The following is a 22828-nucleotide window of genomic DNA, read 5'->3' on the forward strand; positions in this document are numbered from 1 at the left end:
AGTTGTTTCCTTCAATTGTGATTACTTACCCGGAGAGGTCGACCTCAGGATAAAAGCCTTTTACACGTTATATTGTTCGTGAAGAGCAACCTCATTGCGTAATCATTGCGTAATCATTGCGTAATCATTGCGTAATCATCGCGTTATCATCGCGTTATCATCGCGTAATCATCGCGTTATCATCGCGTTATATAATGTAAGGGATGTCCCGTGGGGGATACAAATTGACACATTACTATAACCATGTGGAGAGGCATACTCGTCTTTCTTATTTTTCCGTTCTTATCCTACGGTGACCAATTCGCTTGGGGACGAAAAATTTGCAATGTTCTACAGTTTGGCTCGTATGCCTTGGCGAACAGTAAGGAAAATCAGAAGCACTTTAAATACGCGGTAGGAAAAGGGGGGGGGGAAAAAAAAAAAGAAGCGTAATTCGAATGACAGTTCGATTAACGTGTTGATAATGAAGAGGAGCAGTACTCGCGTGGCTATCCATAACCAGATAAGTGGAACAAACTCACACATCCTCCTCCTCCTCATCCCCCACACACATTCCCCCTCAGGTGGTAGGAATAATCGACCCCTTCGACAAAAACAGAGTCCTATGGAGTAGGCAGAAAAGATACAAGAAATTCAACTTACACATATTTAAAAATCTGTATGACAAATTTTTTTGCAACATTAATGATTATGTGTATTTGAATCACGGCGACGATTTTATTTTCCGCATTTTTCACATAAACTTAAAGGTATATGCAACGTAACCGCCTATAAAATGGTTAACCCATAAGGGAAATGGATTTCCCAGTAGTGGGGACACCACTGTGATGGTTACCTACGATGCGTTGTTGCCCGAATGGAGAAGTTCCTCTGTTTGCATCCCATCCTTCGGTTCTTCGCATTTTCACCCGCTCATTTTCCCCTCCCTTTTGCAGAATACCATAAAATACATGCTAAAGTATAAAATTGTGAGTGGGACGTTGAAGGAAGACTCCAAAGGCGATCCGACCATTCTGTGTGTAAAGGAAAGGGGTCCATTTTATCGATTTTTGAATAACGTGAATTTGTAGTGAAATGTGGGAATGTCATAATTGAGAACATGTAGAACTGCATTCCCATGTAGCACAGCAATATGTAAAGTTAAGAACAACTGAGAAACCGAACTTATAGTTTAGAAGGTACACATCAACTGGATGTTCTTCAACACGGCTCTCTTTTTTTTTTTTTTTTTTTTTTTTTTTTTTTTGTGTTCATGTAATTTTCTCGCTTTTATTTGGACAAATTTTTTTTTTTTTTTTTTTATTTGAATGACATACTTGGTAATCCGTACCAATGTGTAACACTTCATGGTATATGCCTCTGCTCACGTGGCTTCATTTTTTTTTTTTTAATATATATTTTCCTCCTAATTCGTACACCCTACCAAGTGCGCATTCCATTTTTGCTTTTTATTTTATTTTTCCTTGACTCATTCGTTTATAACACTCAAATGTGCATACGCAACATGATGGGAAAAATAATAAATAATAAAAAGTAGTCACCCATGCGAACATGTTCACAGTTACGGAAAACTGCCAGTTACTAATAACGAACAACCTTCCTCGTGTGTACGACAGGGAGGGGGAAAAAAAAGTTCTCATGCCTCTTCCCTCAACCCCCCAACACAACGCTCGCCAGTTAAGTTTATTCCAAGCTAGCGCCTGAAAAGGGAACAGAAAAGCGGGAGATAACGACGGGGCGGAGTTACAAAATTGTATCTTACTCACAGAGCCGCAAAATGATGGGCAACCTCCTCCTTTGGAGTTCATTCCTGCTCTTCTCCTTAGCTTGCTCGAACTCCAAGCTACCCTACCCCCAAGGTGACCTCCTCAAAATTGACGCGGATAATGTTCAAACCGTTTTTGACACAAATGAGTATTGGCTTGTAAAATTGTAAGGCAGACGGGAAAAACAAAAAAGAACAAAAAAACAAAACGTTCATGTAAAGCGGCATTGTGTAGACCTATATGCGAGCTAGTATGTATAAATCATACTTTCTCTCCATTTTTCTGTGAAACGTAAAGTGCATTTCCCCTCTTACGTTACGTTCCTTGTATGCACACATGTCTACTCCCTTTTCATTCCCATGTGCACCCCTTTCCGAACGAATGAAGTTACGCCCCCCAGTGCGTGCACTGCAAGCGCATATGGAGCACCATAATGAATGTAAAAATTGACGTACAAAGTGATGATAAAAGAAGGGTGTATTTTGGAGAGGTAATCGACAGTATGCATATAGTGAGTCATCCTTGGCATGGTACATCGTAACCTACTCGGATGGGACAATTGGTAGCAGCCGTCCCATGAGTTTGTTCCTCTGCACACATTTCCTCTCAATGGTGACTGAGAAAAAAAAAAAAAATGATACCCTTCCATGTAGGTTAACTGCGATGACACAAATGGACGGCGCATTTGCGAACAGTACGACGTTTTAAAGATACCCCAATTGAAACTGTAAGTAGATAAGTACATCAATGCCACTGCATCTCATTCGACCATCTGTTCATGCCATTTCCATGGCGCGTCACTTGTCCGTGTGACCACCCACCTTCCACCTCACCACCACAGGTTTAAGGGACACGAATTACTCTCAACCTACTCGTACACCACGAACGATGAGCGCTCTATAAAAAAATGGATAAATTATGTCACAACGTAAAAGAAGAAGCAAACTTTTGCAAAAAAAAAAAAAAATAATAAATGTCTTTTTGCCCATTGGCCACTTTATACAAGTGGGCCCGTGCAAATACGCTATATATTGTTTGTTTTCCATCTTGAACTAGCTTTTTTTGTGTGTGTGTTTAAAATTACCTTACCCGTTCATACTATTATTGATGCATTTTCCCGGCATGAAAAATAGGCCAGTCTTTTTGGCTGTCCATTCGGAGGAAGAGTTAAATTCGTTCCAAACGGAGGACAACTTTTTTCTGACTTGTTCAGAAAATCTAAGTGTAAAAAAAAAAAAAAAAAAAAAAAAAAAAAAGCGAAAAGTAGAAAAAGAGCGAAGCAACAGCGGGAATAAATAACTCGCATGAAGGAGCAATAACATACATTGATGTAATTTTTTTCCCTCCTTTTATTTCCCTCCACTAGGACGACTTAATGAAGGCGGCAAAGTTGTATAGCGAGGAATGCTACTTTATTAACATTAAGAATAGGGTTAAATGGAAGGGCAAATGTTTGTCTGCGTGGACAGAAGAGCTTTCAGAGCAATGATTAGAATGGCTTTCGTCGACACGTGCACTTAGTATATGTGTGTATTTTTTTTTTTGCGCTTCCCCTTCAGGAGCTGTGCGACAAGTTAATCATCAAGGAAAACCACTTGCACATTCGAGGGGTAGATGACCATGCGACTTATGACCTAAACAAAATCGTAAGTCCTCAATTTCTTCACCGATAGAGGGGGGGGCAAGCCAATAATTAAAAGTGCAAATCGTTTTTGTTTCTTTTCGCGTCTTTTTTATTTCCCCCTTTCTGCTAATTTATTTACAGGACTTTGAGGAGCTGAAGTCTTTTATGAATAAAAATCGGTTCCCCTTAGTGAGCAAAGTTGACCACCACACCTTTTTTAACCTAAGGAGCAGTGGTATAAATGGAGGGACAAAAGCGCAGAAAGAAAAAATATATATGTGTATACACTTATGATACACTTTCAAATAGTAAATAGAGTGAATAGACATGCGAGCGTAAAGGGGAAAGCATACCGTCTCGCAACGCAGGCTGTCATGTAAATGTGTCCTGCACATACACAATCAATCAACTTCCATCCCATTGAAGGAAATAATATGATACTACTCCTCTTGGACTTGCAAAAAGGGATTAGCGCACATCTCTCCCAATTTAAGCATTATGCTAAGAGGTAAAAAAAAAAAAAAAAAAAGAGGGGAAGGACAGAAAGGATAATATCTTCCCAAGTAGCAGTTGAATCTCCATTCCCAGTTTGCTTACTAATGTGGAAGTCTCCCTTTGTGTCAATAATGCTAACATATTTAGGGTTCTTGCTTTCGCTTCTTTTTCAAGGCATAAACGATTGGGAGAGTTCATTTTTGCGTACATAGACGGGAAGTACTACGAAGAGGTAAAAAAAGGAAAAAATCCAAAGATGGGATAATGCCATAAGGAGCTGTTATGTTGGGGGAGGGTCAGAATTGTTCCCGTGTGCATATTTGCACAGTCTAATTTTTTTTTTTTTTTTTTTTTTTTTTTTTTTTTGCCTGAAGAACCTAGAGCTGTATGGCACCGACGCAAGAAAGTATCCACAAATCATCGTTTTCAGCAAACGTCCCCACGTAAGATTGGACCATTTTGTTTCAATCCACAGGAGGATGTGTGTGGAGGGAGCATCTTCGTCCGTTTGCGTATCGGGTGAGAGTATGCACGAGTATGAACGTTAACGTAAATGTGAACATGTGTTCTTTTCTTTCTTTCCCTTGACAGGAGTACTACTTCGAGGATTATTTCGATTTAGACCACCTGGATGACGTAATAGGTATTATATGGGTAGCACGCATGTGGTGACGCGGGGGATGTGCAAAACGAACTTCCACAAAGACTTAGCCACTACACTGTTTCATGGATTAATGGTGTAATTGCCCCCATTGTGTGCAGATCAAATTATGAAGGGAAGCATTAAACCCAAGACCGAAACGTTTACGAAATCGACCATGTATGGCAAGCAGTTGTAATTAAATGGTTGAATGAATAAATTCCCTTTTTTTTTTTTTTTTTTTTTTTTTTTTTTTTTAGCTAGCTGTATGACGTAGCGGTTTTCCCATGTGTATAATTGTGGCACTTCCCGTCAATCTTTTCTTCCCCACCCCTTTACAGATTATTAACCCAGCTTAAGAAGCACATAAATTACATCATTGAAAAGGCCTTTAAAACGGATTTGACTTCCTTCATTGGGTTCATCTGCTTCATCATTATGGTACGTCTTCTGTGTTCGCTTTGCGCAGATGTGCGTACCGCCTCGCCATACTACGGTTTTGCCACTCCAGATTTTTCCCCACCCCTATCCCATGATCGTCACACCCCCTTTTCGGAGCAGATAATAATGACGAGCGTTTTGGTAGTGCACACGATTTATAAATTCATAAATAGTCCAGAGACGGCAGCCCGTGCAAAGGAGAAAAAAAAAAACTAAGTGAAGCAAGGCAAACATAAGACAAAGAGGCGATGCCATATTAGGAACATCGATTCGTTCCTTTGTTTGTTTGTTTGTTCGTTTGCTTTCGCAGTTGCTCCATTTTTTAGTTTGTTTTTTCATTTCGTGTCGTTCCCGGGACACTTCTGGATGAGGTTGCAATTTCTTACACATATGCAAAGGGGAAGAACACCATAAGCTTTCTTTTTTTTTTTAACGATATAGCAACTTCGTAAAGTGTCGCACCACTGCATGAGTTACACACACATATGGTTGTTACGTCAGATGAAGACCTTACACCTTCATTTTTTAATTCGAGAGGAAGGATGCACTATTGCATATGTAGCAGCCATTTAGTTGGCACGTGATCCTTTTTTTTTTTTTTTTTTTTTTTTTTTTTTTCTTTTTTTTTTTGGGGGGGGCCCCTTGGGGAAGTTTTAACTACCCGGCAAAATGCCGCGATGGGGTGTGTAGGTTTTTCGATCTTCCAAGTTGGAGGCTTGAAGTCCCTATATCAACTCACTTCTTTGCCTTTAGAGGGAGAAGCCTCTTCCTCCTTATGTCACAGTGGTGAGTTGGTACACAGGGGGAAAGAGGTGGAAAATTATTATTTCCTCCCGTGGGGACGCAAAAAAAAAAAAGAAAAAAGAAAAAAAAAAAAAGTTAATACAACAGTGATATTTCACCGGCGTGTTTACACACGTTTGCCTATGTACATACGCTTGCAGCCACGATTGCACATAGGCTTCTCTTCCTATTTTCATTTGACCATGTGGAGGTGAACTTTTTACACCCATGGGGGACTTCCAAACTGGCCAACGAAGAAAAAGCGAAGCATGCTCTACGGGGTGTTCACTACATGCGTAGAAAAAATGTACACTGCAAATGTACAGCTGCCGGAAAAAAAAAAAAAAAAAAAAAAAAAAGGAAAAGAACTAAGAAAAAAAAAAAAATTAACGTTTCTTCAAAAAGAAAAAAAAAAAAAAAATAGTGAACAGTGAAATGTTGAATAGTGAAGGGTCAATGCCACAAATTAGCAAAACTTCACTAACACTTAGTGTTTAAATGTGCCCCTTTTTTTTTTTTTTTTTTTTTTTTTTCTTCTTTTTGAAGTTCAGGATAACGCAGTGCAATAGATTTATCTATACTTAACCGAAAAAAAAATCATTTAATAGTGTATACATTTTTCACCTGAATAAAAAAAAAAAAAAAAAAATAGATAGCCTTTTGATGTTCGTGTTTCGTTTTTACTGCGAGAGTTACAGGTATATTTTGCCTTCGCCCCGTTGTTCCACCCATTCGTTTTTTCATCCGTTCTTTTTTTCTTTTTTCTTTTTTTTCTTTTTTTTTTTTTTTTCCCGAAATGAAGAACAAACATTGAAAAGAGAGGCACTCCACTTCTAAGTCGCGTTTGTAACGTTTTTTCTACACACCGAACTTCTTCATTTGTTTTCTACGTGGCTGTGCTTACCTTCTACCCTGCAGCGTTCACCTTTTTATTTTTCACTGCATGAGTTACCATCCCATTCGGTAGCCGTTTGAGTACGTGTAGAAGTGTAGGCTCAAGTAGCGCTAAGTGGGTATCGCTCACAGCGCACGCACACCTACACCGCACACGCACCTACACACCGGTTCAGCTGCAACCGTATTCAGCGAACTAAAGCGTCAATTGTTCAAAACGTAAGATAATAATTTTGCTCCTTTCAACTTTGCCCTGATTTGTTTTTCGCACATTTTTCTCCATTTAAGAAAAAATGCAAACCAAATGGCATTCAAAAGGGAGCTAAATTGGGAACGACCCGCCGACAGTAGAACATATGCCTCTTCCCTCTTTGCACCTTCGCAGATAGACGAATCGGGGCCCCCCAGTCGTTGCAAGGCGGATAAACGATAAATAACAGCACGATGGTGTCCGAATATATATCACAGAAAGTCTTGATGTATGAGCCCACTGAGGAGGAAATTAAATTCGTAAAAAAAAAAAAAAAAAAAAAAAAAAAAAAAGAACCACCCACCTTACCGAACTTAATCAGTTAACTCGGTGAATAGATACACATCGAATACCCCCACATATTTTCTAATGCCAAGTGGGACCCATTTAGTAATGACATCCCTCCTCCCCCACTTGTAGCACCACAAGAATCAGCACAAAAGCTTAAGGTACATTTTCTGTGGCAAAGAATTGGATGAGTTCGAAAAGGAGAAAATACAGGAACTAAAGGATCATGTAAATAATTTAAAAAAAAAAGAGAAGGATGTACAAGGGGGGGAAACCTATGAGTCTCATTTCAAAAATACCATTTTTGCGGATGATAATTATGTGCTCCGCTTTCTGCAAGGGTAAGCCAAGTTCATCACAAAGGGGTGTATCTACATGATCATGGTGAAGAGTACACGTATGTTGGTATATGGGGGTTACTCTTACTTGTGGACTCGTTGCCGACGCCGCCCCACATACACACATACATATGTGTATACACATACATATATACATATATACGTACATATATACATACATATATACGTACATACATACGTGCATACATATATACGTACTTACACATTACACACACGCATATGTTACATACACACCGCAGAAACGAATTCAATTTTGAAAAATGCTACTACGACATGATAAGGCACTTGGAGTGGCGACATGAGAATCTCCCTGTGAAGTACGAAGAAGTGCAGGATATGTTGGTAAGGTGGAAGACACTTTGCTAAAATTGCGATCGGGGGGAAAAACATCTGAGGGGTCTTATGGTTGCCCAATCGGATGGTCAATAAGACGACAATATAGTAAGAACGTAGTTCCATTTCCCTCCATTTTTTCCCCTCTATTTTTCCACCAATTTTTTTTATTCCAGAAAAAGGGATATATATACGTTCACGGGAGGGATAAACAAATGCACCCCATAATTATTATCAACTGTAAAAACTTCATTTCTGCCGATACGGTAAGGAAAAGCATATGTCGTAGGGAAGCTGTATATGTTGGGTGATTGTGGTTCCCTCCATGAAGGGAATATTATGTTTTCGATTTTGTGTCTTCCTGGAAACACCCCCTTTCCCAGCTGATGAAAATGGTAGGATATGTTTTTTTAATTTGGATACACTTTGCATGTTTATTTTTTTTTTTTTTTCATCACAGAAAGACGTTTTGAAGGTGGCATACTACTGGATGGGTAACGAGTTCTCTATTTTTATTACGTTCTTGGATGATTTACATGTGGAACCGTTTGTATCTTTACTAAACCCATCTCAATTGATCTCGTCCCCACCTTTCTATTGCAGAATTCATTATATCTAATTTATTCATCGAAGGAAAAATAGAACAATGGAGAGTCGTAATTGACTTGTCTTCCTGTGGCGTGCTGAATATCCCCATCGGGACGTTAAAGGATATTTCCAAGTGCCTCAGTGTAATGGACGGAGGAGGACACGAAAGCAAATGAGGGAAAATGAGAGAAGAGAGAATGTGGTGGTTAACGAAAATCCCGCACATACGCCTCACATGAATCAAATTCCCATTCAAAGTTTAATTTTCTATCATTTCCCCTTCAGTGTAATTACCGGTCGAGGTTATCTAAGATGTTAGTCCTGAGCGCCCCTCTTTTTGTAACGGGCATGTGGCATATGTTGAAATCAATTATTCCGGTTAGTTACTTCAGACGGCGATGTACCCTGTGGTGGCTGTGATGGATATTATCGAAATAGTCGTGTCCTTTCCCACTTTTTCCCTTCCGATTGGGTGTACCTCCTACTCTGTACCCATTACTGTGACGCTTACCATCCCACTTATGTTTCTCTCTACCAACCCACCCACACACATACCCCTTCGCAGGTCGTAACTCAGCAAAAGATAACAATCTCTTCATCGGAGATAGATGTAAGGGAAAGCCTTTTCATTCGCTTTGTTTTCACACCGTTGTCTGGATCATGTCGTTCTCCTCTCATCTGTACTCCTATTTTTCTTTTTCTCTACCTTGTAGAAACGACTCCTGGAGCAAGTGGACCTGGACCAATTAGAGAGTAACTTGACAGAAGGGCACATTATGAAAATTATATGAATATTTTCTTTGTCCATTGAGTAGCGAGGGAATTTCGAATGTTGTTGTGTGTAGGGATATTTCTCCCCCATACGACTCCACTGCCTCTCCTCTTCACCACATCCATCTCCTCTATTTGCCACTTTTTCTCCCCCCCCCCCCCCTTCATTTGTAGAAAAATTCGGAGGAACCTGCGAAAATGTTACCGTCTTCACCAAACCAATCATGCCATAAATTCATTTTGTTATCCCCTTTCCTTCTTTGGGTCATTTAAATTTTAAGAACGCATTTTTTTTTTTTTTTTTTTTTTTTTTAAATATTTTAAAAAAGTGCCTTTCACAAAATGTTCGGCGTAGCTTTGTCGCTTCATTCACTACAGCGTGTGTATTTTTTTGCCTGCCACTTCGACCTTTTCCCTTTTCCTTTTCATTTGTCCCCTACCACATGCGCATGTGTTTTTACAAGTGCACAAATATGTAGCTTCGTAGCTTTCTACTGTTCACCTATTTTTTCCTTTACGTTTCGTCTTTTTTTTTTTTCCTCTTTGAGTATTTGCACCCGTTACCATCTTTACCCACTTTGATCTCTTTGCCCCTTTTTTAAGTCCTCTCGTGTAATGCAGACTCGATGAATTTAAAATTTTTTTTTCACCAAGCGGGTGCCATCAGGGTGTGCACCCATGGGTGTATAGCTACGAGGAGATGCTTACAGCTAGCCCTACATATATGTACAGCTGTGTCACAAATCCTGGTCGTAAAACATTCCGTAAAGGGCACGCTTGCAAAGAATAAATGAGAGGCAAAAGAGAAGATAAGAAAGGAGGAAACCAGCGTGCAACACACAGTAGAAGAGCTTCTTTTTTCTTCTTAAAAATTGAACAAGCTGTTTCTCCTTTTTTAGAAAAAAAATTATTGGATAAGTCAGTATGTCTTTTCTATATTTTTTGGAGTTCTTAAAATTTTGTAGACAGTCTGCAATTTTGGGTGGGGGTGAAATAATTTTTTTTATTTTTCTTCTCATACAAGGTGGATGCAGAATCTTCACTGGGCTGTACTTCCCTCCTGGTTCATTTGTACAACTATGCTTAAATGTTTACGGCGAAGAGACAATACATATGCAGTGATAAATAATATGTCTACAGAGAGGAGCGCTTTTGTCGGCTGAACTTATTACCAGTGAGCCGCTTCACCGTGGAGATGTGTTCCGTTGGGGGTTCCGCGGAGCTAGCCTCGCTTGCCGCTTCGTCTGAACGGGGGAGAAATGAACATTTTCGATGAGGCTCTACGCGCGTTCCTTTGCGCCTTATTTTTTTGCCTTATTTTTTTGCCTTATTTTTTTGCCTTATTTTTTTGCCTATATTTTTTGCCTATATTTTTTGCCTATATTTTTTGCCTTATTTTTTGCCTTATTTTTTGCCTTATTTTTTTGCCTTATTTTTTTGCCTTATTTTTTTGCCTATATTTTTTGCCTTATTTTTTTGCCTATATTTTTTGCCTGTATTTTTTGCCTATATTTTTTGCCTTATTTTTTTGCCTTATTTTTTTGCCTTATTTTTTTGCCTATATTTTTTTGCCTTTCTTTTCGCTTCGCCCCACCTTCACTGCCAACCGCACCGGGGTCCTTCAAGTTCACCATATCGAAGCCTGGCGGCGCGTCCGAGTCCGCGTCAAAGTCTCCCGCCGCTTCTCCCCCCGCCTCACACGCCGCCATGCCTTCTAACAGATCGTCTAAATTTTCAACCTTGTGCATGTCCACACTCTGTGCGTAGCTGATTCCTCGGGGAACCCCATCCACAACGAACGCACAGTTGTCTTCCTCCTCCCCTTCGTGTCTCTTCTCCGCAATGGAGTTGTAATGCTTCTTAATAGATATGCACTCGTCAATGATGTCAAGGGTGGCAATTTTTTTTTTTTCCAACTTGGTGTTTATTACGTTGTTTAGCAGTAGCTGTAATTCCTTGCTCCTTTTCCTGTCTTCACCGTCGTTATGATCATCATCATCCACGCCATCCACATTTTCTCTATTACCGTTATAAGCATTGAATGTCTTCACAATGCTGCTGTCGTCGCTGGAGATGGTCGTGCCGTCAGATTGGTCGTCCAGTTCGCCGCTGAACTCATCCCCCGTTTCTCCCTCCGAATCGATATGCAAGTGAATGGCTTCATTTATATCATGCAGGTTTTTCTTTATCTTACTAAAGCTGGCGTTTATGATGTAAACGCTTTTCCCGATGGAGGAGGCGCACGTGGAGTCATCTTCACAGATGTCGGAGTTGTAGGCGCCCTCACAACCAACACTGTTCGTACTGTCGAATTCCCTGTAGTTATCATTACTTTCTCTTTTTCCATCCTCACACTTGGTGTGATCACCACCCTGCTCTGTGGACAGGGTCATAGATTCTTCTTTTTTTATCATTTCGTCTAAAAAACTGGAGAGAGGTTCTTCATCAGGATGAAGAATACAATTCGGCGCGAGTTTGCCACTTTTTGTCGGTTGTTCCTCCGTCACCGTGCCCCCATTGGACTTTCTGTATTTTCTCTTTCCTCCGTTAATCGAACCAAACGTGTAACAACAAAAATATCATGTGCAGGGAGTCCATACTTCCTACCGCTTTTTTATAGGATGCACAAATTAAGGCACAATAAATTGGCTAATCAGCTAGCCAAAAAGTAGAGAAAAAAAAAAAAAAAAAAAAAATCCCAGTTCTTACCTGCGCGACGAACAGGCAGAGCTCGTAACGATAAATCTAAGAGGCATTACTTTTGCTTCATTTTGTTTATGCTTATAAGTTTGTCGTTGACCAAATGGGGGATATAGAAAAAAAAAAAAAAAAAAAAAAAAAAAAAAAATACAGATGCACGTGTGCACATTTACGTGCATAAATGTGGGACAGGTCCATTGCGACAGTCTCACAAATGGAGAAGACACGCCCACGTAGGAGTACACACATGGAGAGGTAAGCCCAAGCATCTCTTTGCGCATTTCAAAGTCCATGTTTGCAAAGCGTCCTGAAACAGTGGTGTAAATTCATGTAGATTCGCTCCAAATAATTTTAATCATATATTTCACAAGGGGGTGAAAAAGATGCAGGTTGGTTGATGAAGAGGTGGTACTAAGCGGGGGAGACTCTCCATTTATCCATTCGCTGATCATCAAAGTGGACGGAGTGGACAATCCCGCGCAGGGATAAAAGAAAAAAAAAAAATTTCCAAGTGGAGGAAATGTAAAAGTAGCAATGTGCAGAAATAACAAGGAACCAAAAAGTGCGGCTATCGAAAAGATATACCACCTTGCAGCGACTACACGCCACGAATGATCACAGGGATGGTCATGACTGACCGCATCTACCGGGAAACATCAAAGCTGCTCATTCCTGCTCGCCTCCATGATGGCAACGATCCGTTTGTAGGAGTTATCCAGGAATGTCAGGATGGGGGATGAAGCATACTTGGGCATGTGTTCGTACATCCCCTTCAAATTCTGGTAGGTGAATTCAAAGGAATACTTCTCCATGGGAGGTATCATCACACAGAGGTTCATGTCCTGGTCTTCATTTCCTGAGGATGTTTTTCTCCTTAATTTGAAGTCGCCCAAGTTTCCATTACTGTTACTTGAGGGGATGCCATTTTTCTCCTCTCCATTGCTATCCCCATGCTTTAACGGATCCAAGTCCTCGCTCTGATTGGAAGACGACCCCCTTTTTCCATCACGGGGATGAATGAATCCTTCATCATTCACGATATTCCCTCCACTATTCCCTCCAAGAAGAGAATCCCCCTGGTGATTCTTCCCGTATTGCACCTGTTGTTGAATCTGTTGTTGCATCTGTTGTTGCATCTGTTGTTGCGCCTGTTGTTGTTCCTCCAAAATGACACTTGGGTGATGAAAAACCTCCTCTTCCACATTTTTATTATTTTTCAAATCGAGGAAATTGGCACGGAGGTAAATGTTTTCATAAAAGTATTTCCTCTCGTGCTCCTTCCTCTTGTTCTTCAAACTGATGGGAGCTAGGTCAGATGAGTCCATATGTGCTAGATCAGTGGCATGTATTGTCCCATGGAGAATTTTTTTTCTCAATTCAGCGTTGTCCTTCCGCATGAGGTTGGAACAGATGGAAAATAACTTCATCTTTATTTCCATTTTGTCGTTGAACTTTTCTATAACTTCTTTTACGATTCTTTCACTCAGTTCCTTAGTGTCTATCGCTTTCTCTCCCCCTACATCTGCTCCACTTGTATCTTCCTTGTCAAGGGCATGTTTTATTTTATCTATCACCTTTTTATACTTACTTATGCTTCTGTTCGCTAGGTTTCCTTCGTTGCATGTTCGATTCACGTCGTCCACAGGTCTTTTGTAATCTTCTTCTTCCTTCTTCTTCTCTTCGGGCACGGAGTTCCCAACGCCTGGGACATTCTCCAGGGAATGAGTAGCCCCTGCTGAAGGGATTGCTTTCTCTCTTGTGGCGCTCTTCTTCCCCTTAACGCTTTCCCTCTTGGGTAGCTTCACTTTCTTTCCAGTCTTCTTCCTTCTCTTCCGCCCTGACAACTGCTCGTCGTTGCAAAAATCTGAATCCCCGCTATACACCTCTTCAATCAAAATTTGGTTCTCCTCCACAATATCTTCATCCGTCTGCCCATCCAAATAATCTTCAAAAGTATCATCCTCTTCGATTTCGTTTGTCAAGCATCCCTCATCAAACAGTTCATCATCGTCTTCCTTTTTTTTCTTCCTCTTCCTGTCACTGCGTCTTTTGTTACTTTGCTTTTCTTCCTGGAAAGTTTCCTGCACCCAGCCTTGCGCAAGGGACACCTCGCCTTTCACACGACTTTCTTCTGCGGGATGGTTTTGATTTTCCACTTCGTTTGCATTGTCCGCGAGGTTGGCTACTTCCATTTTGCTCGTTTTCCCCGCCAGGTTGGCTTCTTCCATTTTGCTCGTTTTCCCCGCCAGGTTGGCTTCTTCCATTTTGCTCGTTTTCCCCGCCAGGTTGGCTTCTTCCATTTTGCTCGTTTTCCCCGCGAGTTGCTTCTTTTCCTCTTTTTCCTCGTTAACCATGGCCGCGCGCGAACTCCACTTCCCCTCTTGGAGTCCACCTTTGGCCACTTCGCCGTGACGATCACGCGTTTGGGGCAAGTAGGGCGTGGGAGCCACAAGTCCCTGCGCTCCAAGTGCGGAGCTCTCACAGTCAGTGGTTTTACTACTTCCAATCGAATTTTTACTGCAGGTGGTTTTGCTACTGTCAACAGCGGTGCCAATTTTAACCTTGCCCCCATGCTCGGTGGAGAACATATCCCCGTTTCTGTTGCTCTTCCGTTTCACGTTTACACAAGCAAGGGAGTTTTTTTTTTTCTTATTCCCTTTATGTGCAGGCAAATTTTTGCCCTTGTCAAGAACAATTGGCATTTTTTTTTTCTGAGCATTTAATAGCGCCTTCTCTTCGGGGACATTGTACAGGGAGAAAAACGGAAGATCAACATTGAAAATATTTTTCATGCACTCATTATATATTAAAAAATTATGATTACGCGAATTTACAATATCACAAAAGTAAAAAAAAAAGGAGAGGTGTTCCATAACATGGTACACATTATTAAAAATACAATTGACGCAAATAAAATAAATATCCGTTTGCTTTACCCTTTGTCTTTTGATCCTTACATCATATGTTTTTTTGTACTTTAGGATAAAGGGGTACATTTTTATGAAATCCCAAGGTGGATCGGAAGTCTTCAAGCCATTCATATGGCTATATAGAAGGTTCGAGAGAACTATGTTTATGTCATAATAGGTATTGCAGTTAAAACAGAAGAAGTATAGGTACTCAAAACTTTTGTGTGTCAACACGTAGGTATTGTTTGGATCATAGAACACATTGTAGGTATCTCTTATTCTTGTATACACGTTTGAATTTAAATAAAAATGGAGATTTTCTCCAGTGCTCCTGTTTATACTTATGCAATTGGGGGGTAACTCAGGAACCAACTCTCCGTTTTTACAAAAAAATTGGTTATAGTAAAATACTCTAAATTTACAGCTACCTTGATCGTTTCGATTCTTCTTCTCTCTTTGCACTAAGTTGAACACAATTTCGTCGTCGTACTCACACGCACCGCTGTCATTTGGCTCTGATGGTGTGACTTCCTCAATTGCCCCTTCTCCAAAGCTACCTTTTTCGGTAAATTGATCCACCCTTAACCTCCTATTATGGTGACAACACAAGGGAAATTCATCAAAGAGGTAAATGAACTCGTAGATATTATAAACCTGGATCCTGTGAAGGATCTCTTGTTCGCTAATATCGTTGAGGTACCCCAAGCAGGGTAGCACATTCCACCTGTTCATATGGCAATCAATGTTCTTGTATAGAAATTTCTTGCAGTCACTATTGCTATATATTAATTGGCCTATAATACTGATGTTGTTCCTCTTTTTCACAAACTTATATATCTGAGACATGACCATCTTATTGTTATGCCCTTGGATGCTAACTGTATCATATTTTTTTAGCTTTCCAATGCGACTTTTAATTTTTCTCCTCTTTTTTGTTTTTAGTTTTTCTAAATTTTCATTGTACTTTTTAATTACATCGAGAATTTTTAAATTGCTCATGGGGGCTCCTTTTTTTCCCTTTCTATCTGTTCTGTTCGGCGAGAATGCAGAGAGGGACGAGGAAGACGACGAGACGGACGATGATGAGGTGGACGAACAAAACGAATACGAACTGCTTGAGGAAATCGACTCAGATGAGTGACACGAATTTGTGGAAGACACGGATTTGTGCCACGCTTCTTCTGGGGCATGGTGCTTGTTCGTGTTGTTATTCTTCCCATTCTGTCTTGCCCTGGAGAGAGGACCGCCATTGTCACTATCACGATCACCCTCCCACTCATCCCCCACATCGGTGTGCACATCGGTTTGTACATCAGTTTGTACATCAGCTTCACTGTCATCATAGCCTCTGCCCACCTGCGTAACGGTGGTGTACTCATTCCACGTGGCTTCCACCTTGTGCGAGTCCCTCTTCCCCCCTGACCCTTCCATCATTTCTTTCTCCTCCAGTTTGTTGCGCGCCACAACCCGACTCAGATTAAATCTCCGCATCCCCGAATTCTCCCTCGCATCATGTTGCTTCAGTTGTTCAAGAACTTCATAATTTTCAACCTCATTGGAGGAAAAAAAAGGTTTCAACTGCAACATGTTTGAAATGTATGGCCTCTCCTCCGATGTATAGCAGAAGGAGTTCTTGTTCAGGTAGTAGTATAGTTGACTTATGTCACTTAACTTCATATGGTTATTCACTTTTTTTATATCTAACTGTGTAATGTCCAGGTCGAAGATATTCCTTGAGTTCACATCTACAAATTGTATGGGTTCCACCACGTCTCCGTCCTCTTCCTTCTCATGACCTTCGCCATTTTTGCATCTTCCTTCTTTTTTCTCCATCTTCCCGTTGGGGTAGGAACAACGCCAATGTGTTCTCCTCCTCTATGAGAATAATGCGGCACCACAGAGTTGTCTGTGCTGAGCTTGGAATGGTGTACTGACTGATATACTCATCCAGAACATTCTCTATTTCTTACATCCGAGCAGGCATGTACATGGAGGGAAGTGTATATTACCTCGCGTAGCCTCCTCCTTTAGGGGCATAAGCGACAATCAAAAAAAGAAGCTTCAAAATGATGTCCCCCTTTTCTTGAGAAATTGCGCAACGGGGATATATATCTGCATGTGAAAAAATTGCGAATAATAATCCCGTTGTATATCTCAAAAGGGAGAAAGAGTAAACATTTTTTTTTTTTTTTTTTTTTTTTTTTTTTTTTCTTTGCCCTTTTGGGATCCTACACAGGAAAGAACGCGATTCGTTGCAGATGGTTAGGTGAAAAAATGTTGATACGTCGAGCGGTAACTGTTGTTCTCATTCGTTTATCTACTTATGGACTTGCTTACTTAAGGTGTTTTATTTTTTTCCCATTCAGTGTTGCAGCCTGGCTGTTGAGCGCAACGGTAGATAACATATTATGCCAGTGGGTACCGATTAAAAATAGTAAACAGCGCTGAAGATTCTTCCTACACGGTGCGTACATACATTTATAACATTATGTATTTGTATGGGACACTGGCGGTGCATGTATATAATCCCCGCATAGTGTGGAACAACACCCTCAACATTTTTTTAAGTGACCATGTTACGTAGCGCTAAATAAGTAAAATTTGAAATCGCCATAATTCCAAGTTCTTCTACAAGAGTGTAGAAGATACACCTATACTTTCTTTAACGCTTTTTTTTTTTTTTTTTTTTTTTTTTTTTGCGCGTCATGAAAGAAGCTCAAATATGACAACGTGGAGGACCAATCTGGGGAGCACCCCGCATTCCCAATAGGGGGCAATATTTTCATCGTTAAGCATTTTCTCACTACATTTAGTTATTTTTATTTGCCCACTTTGACTTGATTAATTTTACAAGGGCGTGAAAAATGCTCAGGTTACTTGTTACTTGAAAGAATTCGCCTTATTCTTTTGGTATTCCCGAAAGGTGCCAACAAATTGCACAAAATGGGAATCACACAGAAGGGGATAAACCCACAGGACAAAGTCGCGGGGTGAAGTCCCACCACGTGATAGAAGGCGCACAAAAAAAAAAAAAAAAAAAAAAAAAAATCAGGGCATGCTTATAAAAGAATTAATCAGTTGGAAACACGCACAATGATTGCCTCTAGGATAATAAAACGAGAAAGCACGATTCTGGGCGATTTTGTGGCGAACTGCAAAATTTAATTTAAGTGAACAAATGTAAAAATAGCTAGCTGGAAAAAAAAAAAAAAAAAAAAAAAAAAATGCGTAAAACGTGGAACTTTTGTATGACCAGGTCAGGCAAAAATGGAACACGAACAAATGTGTAATACCATACGGAATAAAGCAAAAGTGTGACAACTTCTTCCATTGTAATCCTACCAAAGAGAATATATCAATCCGTGCTATTACTCCTTTTGCGAACTAACAGATTGCAGTGTTTAGAGGTGAATTCGGATTTCTTTCCCACTGAAATATGGTTACCCCATTAGGTACCTGAACATTTAACAACCGTTCTACCATGGCGTCATTCCGCCCCCGGTGTGAAAATAAATAGGAGGTACAAGATATTTTACCCAAGTGCGTTGGGTCCTTATATTAATGGAACAAAAAGGTCGTTCAAATAGGGCACAGAAATGGATGATACGAAAAAAAAAAAAAAAAACGGAAAAAAGGAAAAGACACCTCCACATCGCTAAATTATAGCATAACTATAGTTGCGTTGTAAAATGCCTTAATGTGTACTCAAAAAAAAAAAGTATGATCCACACTCTTATAAAAAGCGTGGAGGGAGAATATAACTTTTCAACCTTGAAACATTTCAATGACATGAAAACAAAAAAGATGATAAACGGAAAAAAAGACAGACACAAAAAAAAAAATAATAAAAAAAATAATAGGAATTTCAACGTGGTGCGATTGTTCACACACAGGCGTTGTATTATCAAAAAAGGAAGGCATAATATGAACACTTTATCCAGTTCACTTGTCCCTGGAGGCGGCACCCCCCCCTTAACCTGGAAACAGAAAGTGTTAGTGTTACCTCCTTTCATATAGTTTCGAACCGTCCCGCTCTGCATGCCAAGCTTCAATTCACATTAATTTTAAAAATTTCCTCGAGCTTCAACTTGGGCGTTTGAACACTGTGAGATTCGATAATATTGTTGTAGTTATCACTGTTGATATTTACCAAAATGAGGAAGTCAATTTTGGGGATCCTCTTCTTTTGGTTGTTTTTCTCATTAACTATTAAGGTGGAAACCTCGTCTGCCTCATTTACCAAGTCAGCAAAAATTTGGTCCTTATAATTTATATCTTTCTTAAATTTGCTAAAAGCATAGTTGTAAATTTTTATCATTTTTGTCGCCTCCAACTCCACATTTGCAGCTAGCTCCTTGTTAATGCAATATATGGAGTAGTTGACAAAATTGTAATGTTCATTGATGGATGAATCCATTGAGTTGTAATGATTGTACAGGTAGCTGCTTCTTTGTTTTTTATTTAGTTCCATTTTTTCTTGGGTGTTTGTACGGAGGAGTAGATTTTCGATTAGATAGAAAATGCCGGAGTTGGCTTCATTGAAACTGTTATATTTGTTCGTTATCATTTCGCTTATGGTTTCCTGGTTCATGGTTGGCTCCAGGATTTCTTTGATCTTTCCAAAGAACCATTCATTGGCAATGGCCGAGGTCGTTTCTTCCACAGCATGGCCTCCACCGTCTGCTTCATTTTCGATGGGAGTTTCTTCAGTGACTTCTTCCCCAGTGATTTCCTCTTGACTCATGGACGCGTCATATTCCTTCTGCTTTTCCAGGCCATCCTCATTTGTTATGTGGGAATCATTTCGTCCTTTACCTTCATCGCTTGTTCCGTAGTCAGCGTAAGAACTGAGATCGCTGAGGAAGGGGGACTTGTCCCTATTTTCGCTAGTCAAATGTTTTTTTTTTTTTTTTTTTTTCTTCTTCTTTTTATCTGAAGAATCTGCGTCCACTTCCTTTATGTCCTCCTTGGGTGTTTTGTTAACAACGTCATTGCCATCTTCATCAAGTACTCTCACGAAATGTTTTGTTGCTTTTTTTTTTTTTTTCTCGTTTGATTGGACTTCCTTTTGGTCATTGCTATTTTGGCTAGCTTCTTCTTCTACACTCGGATTTTCCTTCTGACGTGAAGCAGGGGGTGAAATGTGCAACCATGGCGCGGAAGGAAAAGGGAGAAAAAAGTAATCACACATGGGCATGTTTTCATATCACAGCTGCACCTCGCATTATTTGCAGGTGTCTAAACAGGCGTGCCCTCTCCCGGGGCTTGTACTACGTGGAGCAACGTCTGTGGGAAAGTCTCTGCTCATCATATTCATCTCGGCCCTGTGCAGCCATCTTCGCCTACCTCATATCCTAGAATGCTCCAGAGATTGTAGTTGTTTTCGGTGGTCTGCAAAGAAACAAAGGGGTTGCTTTGAATGGGGCGCACTGATTTACATGCGTTTGTGCATTTGGCCAGAAGTTTGTTGTCTCTCCTTTGCACATATTTGCCGATGCACTGATGCAGGTAAGGATGATGGCGATGACATACCCTCAAATGAGATCTGTGCTCTCTGGGGGAATCACCCCTCACAGACCATGGGGTATGTAGATATGCTCTTCGTATAGGATGGATAAAAGTGCACCAAATATGGAGTGCTTTCCCCCAACAGTAGAGTCACTCATGGATGCAGTAATGCCTTACGTTGTTATTTCCATTAGGGGTGTTTCCATCATCATTGGCGTCGCCGCTTGCACCTCCCCCGCTGTAGTTGTAATTGATAAGGTTCCACATAACTGGCTCCTACCGCGGTGGATATACACACACACAAAAAAAAAAAAAAAAAAAAAAAAAAAAAGAGAGAAAAAAAAAATACATGCGTTGAAGGCTCCTACCCCAGTGGGGGTTAAGAAAACAAGCAGAGCCGCTCGAGGGAGAAGTAATTCTTTTTATTTTTTCCCTCTAATTTGTATTTTCCTCCATTGGTATACCCAGCGGAGTGTACATAAAGCTTAAGTGCAGTCACACATGGACAGGATGTTATTATGTGCCTTCACTTATGAGGGAAAAGCGATACTGTGCGATGAAGTATCTGCGGAATTCGGGCGAGGTATACATTAGAAATAAAATGGGTATACAGCTTTTCCGCGGAAAGGACTCGCAGATAATGAAAAGTCAAAAACAGCAAATGTCATAATTGACAACGGGGAGAAGGAAGAAAAGAAATTAATCTGTTGTTTGAACTTCAACTTTTTTTTTTTTTTTTTTTTTTTTTTACATCAACAAAAATATGCACACAGGAGAAAAAAAAAAAAAAAAAAAAAAAAAAAAAAAAAAAAAAAAGTTGGAGGGTTGTATTTAAAGGTTCAATCCAGCTGAAACAAAAAAAAAAAAAGAAAAAAAAAAAAAAAAAAAAAATTGGAACAGAGAAACAAAAAATGGAAAATGGAAACAGAAACAAAATAAAGGGAAAAAAAAAAAAAAAAATTAAGCAGAAACGATTGTTTAACAATAGCAAATTAACCCTCTTTTTTTTTATTTTCAATTTTAGGAGAAAGCACATTATATTTTTTATTAATTTTGCGCGTATTTTTTTTTTTTCCTTTTGTGGGGGGGCCCCAACAGGGCATTTTTCTTTTCAAAATGTACGTAAAAAATATAAGCGTATTTTTTTTTTTTTTTTTTATATACGAGCTATAATATATATTATGTATACAAATTATGACAGTGGAGCAATTGTACATTTGCTTCGGATTTCTACCTACAATCATTCCTTCCCGCGTTGGGTGAACTGTATTGTGAAGTAAAAAGCGCATTTGCTTTCATTTTTCCGTTTCTTGTGCTTGTTGCATTTGTTGCATTTGTTACGCTTGTTGCGTTTGTTACGTTTGTTGCGCTTGTTGCGCTTTCTGCATTGATGGCGCTCAAAAGAGGGTTTCCTTCCTCATGCGAACGAACGCGGTGGCGTATGTTACAGTAAGTTAACAGTGTACGCGCAGTCACATGTACAGCCATATGTACACTCATATTCCTTGCATATTTCCATGTTCATATTTCCATGTTTATATTTCCATGTTCATATTTCCATGTTCATATCCCATGTTCATATCCCATGTTCATATTCCATGTTCATATCCCACGTTCATCCCATGTTCCTACCTTGCGCCTTCCCCCCTTTTGTATGTACAACTTCTCCCGGGCTAGCGCTGGCATACCATTATACTTCTCCTCCTTCCTTTCTGCGCTGCAACTTGGCCATTATTAATTTTAAAAAATTTTGAAGCGCACGTATAGAAGGAAAAAAATTGCCAAGTTGGCGCCTGAGGAGAAAAACGCACTTATGCTTTTTTTTCCGTTTCAAGGAGGGAGATTTTCCTACACCTTTTTCCTTATTTCCCGCATCCTTTGGGAAGGACCAAGTTGTATTTAGAAGAATATACCCCCAAAAAGAAAGGGGAATAAATTGTCAAAAGACGCAAATTTTTGTGTTACCTGTGGAGATCGAGCGGCGTGAAGGTAGAGTACAATGAAGGGGAGTTCCTCGTAGCTATCCATCCATATGTACACATGACAACGAGTTCTATGGATCCCTCCAAAGAGAAAGGATTCCCCTGTGCGCTGATACGTGTATATGATAGGTTATACCATCTTACCTACGCCAGAGAAAAAAGGGTTCACATCTTTGTGCGATTGTGTGCGTGAACGACGCGGAAGGTCTTTCTTGCGCCTGCCGTGTAAATTATAACCGATTTGTAACCTCACTTGTTTGGAGAAGACCAGATCAGCTAGTTCACCCCATATTTTGTTTACCATAAAGTTGGGGGATGAGACGTAGCTTGGCTAGTTCCTTGTATGAAGACCCCCCTCCTTTTATAGTGTATCTGTCTACTTGCTCGATTACACTTCTTCCCCCCCCCCCCCCCCCCCCCCCTATCCCTATCATTTATAAAATATCGGGCAAGCTTGCAAATCGAGGACCATCAATAGGAGAGAACCTCGTTTTGTC

At 40.1% G+C, this 22828-nt stretch overlaps 6 protein-coding genes across 6 annotated transcripts; 3 read left to right on the plus strand and 3 right to left on the minus strand.

The window, feature by feature from the left end:
• Window positions 1-243: 243 nt before the first annotated feature.
• PKNH_0925400 (conserved Plasmodium protein, unknown function) lies at window positions 244-1070 on the plus strand (the record flags this gene model as incomplete). Its single annotated transcript, XM_002259243.1, has 3 exons — window positions 244-393; window positions 564-749; window positions 936-1070. 3 exons carry the CDS (start codon window positions 244-246, stop codon window positions 1068-1070), a joined length of 471 nt encoding a protein of 156 aa, XP_002259279.1.
• Window positions 1071-1777: 707 nt separating this feature from the next.
• On the plus strand, window positions 1778-5182 carry PKNH_0925500 (protein disulfide-isomerase, putative; the record flags this gene model as incomplete). The annotated part of the gene is made up of 15 exons (XM_002259244.1): window positions 1778-1932; window positions 2154-2256; window positions 2420-2493; window positions 2608-2694; window positions 2900-2990; window positions 3133-3198; window positions 3326-3412; window positions 3532-3625; window positions 3817-3898; window positions 4060-4117; window positions 4260-4328; window positions 4477-4528; window positions 4648-4705; window positions 4867-4966; window positions 5087-5182. The coding sequence occupies 15 exons, from the start codon at window positions 1778-1780 to the stop codon at window positions 5180-5182; spliced, it is 1272 nt and encodes a 423-aa protein (XP_002259280.1).
• A 1905-nt stretch (window positions 5183-7087) lies between these two features.
• PKNH_0925600 (uncharacterized protein) lies at window positions 7088-9465 on the plus strand (the record flags this gene model as incomplete). Its single annotated transcript, XM_002259245.1, has 10 exons — window positions 7088-7153; window positions 7314-7522; window positions 7780-7882; window positions 8050-8139; window positions 8334-8367; window positions 8477-8604; window positions 8747-8839; window positions 9027-9071; window positions 9175-9214; window positions 9407-9465. 10 exons carry the CDS (start codon window positions 7088-7090, stop codon window positions 9463-9465), a joined length of 867 nt encoding a protein of 288 aa, XP_002259281.1.
• A 504-nt stretch (window positions 9466-9969) lies between these two features.
• Window positions 9970-11646, minus strand: PKNH_0925700 (conserved Plasmodium protein, unknown function; the record flags this gene model as incomplete). The annotated part of the gene is made up of 3 exons (XM_002259246.1): window positions 9970-10202; window positions 10405-10476; window positions 10827-11646. 3 exons carry the CDS (start codon window positions 11644-11646, stop codon window positions 9970-9972), a joined length of 1125 nt encoding a protein of 374 aa, XP_002259282.1.
• A 942-nt stretch (window positions 11647-12588) lies between these two features.
• On the minus strand, window positions 12589-16674 carry PKNH_0925800 (TFIIS central domain-containing protein, putative; the record flags this gene model as incomplete). Its single annotated transcript, XM_002259247.1, has 1 exon — window positions 12589-16674. The coding sequence occupies one exon, from the start codon at window positions 16672-16674 to the stop codon at window positions 12589-12591; it is 4086 nt and encodes a 1361-aa protein (XP_002259283.1).
• Window positions 16675-18889: 2215 nt separating this feature from the next.
• On the minus strand, window positions 18890-20616 carry PKNH_0925900 (conserved Plasmodium protein, unknown function; the record flags this gene model as incomplete). Its single annotated transcript, XM_039114053.1, has 3 exons — window positions 18890-19960; window positions 20188-20232; window positions 20527-20616. 3 exons carry the CDS (start codon window positions 20614-20616, stop codon window positions 18890-18892), a joined length of 1206 nt encoding a protein of 401 aa, XP_038969680.1.
• Window positions 20617-22828: the final 2212 nt, after the last annotated feature.

The sequence above is a fragment of the Plasmodium knowlesi genome, assembly GCF_000006355.2.
Source record: "Plasmodium knowlesi strain H genome assembly, chromosome: 9".
NCBI classification, from domain to species: domain Eukaryota; phylum Apicomplexa; class Aconoidasida; order Haemosporida; family Plasmodiidae; genus Plasmodium; species Plasmodium knowlesi.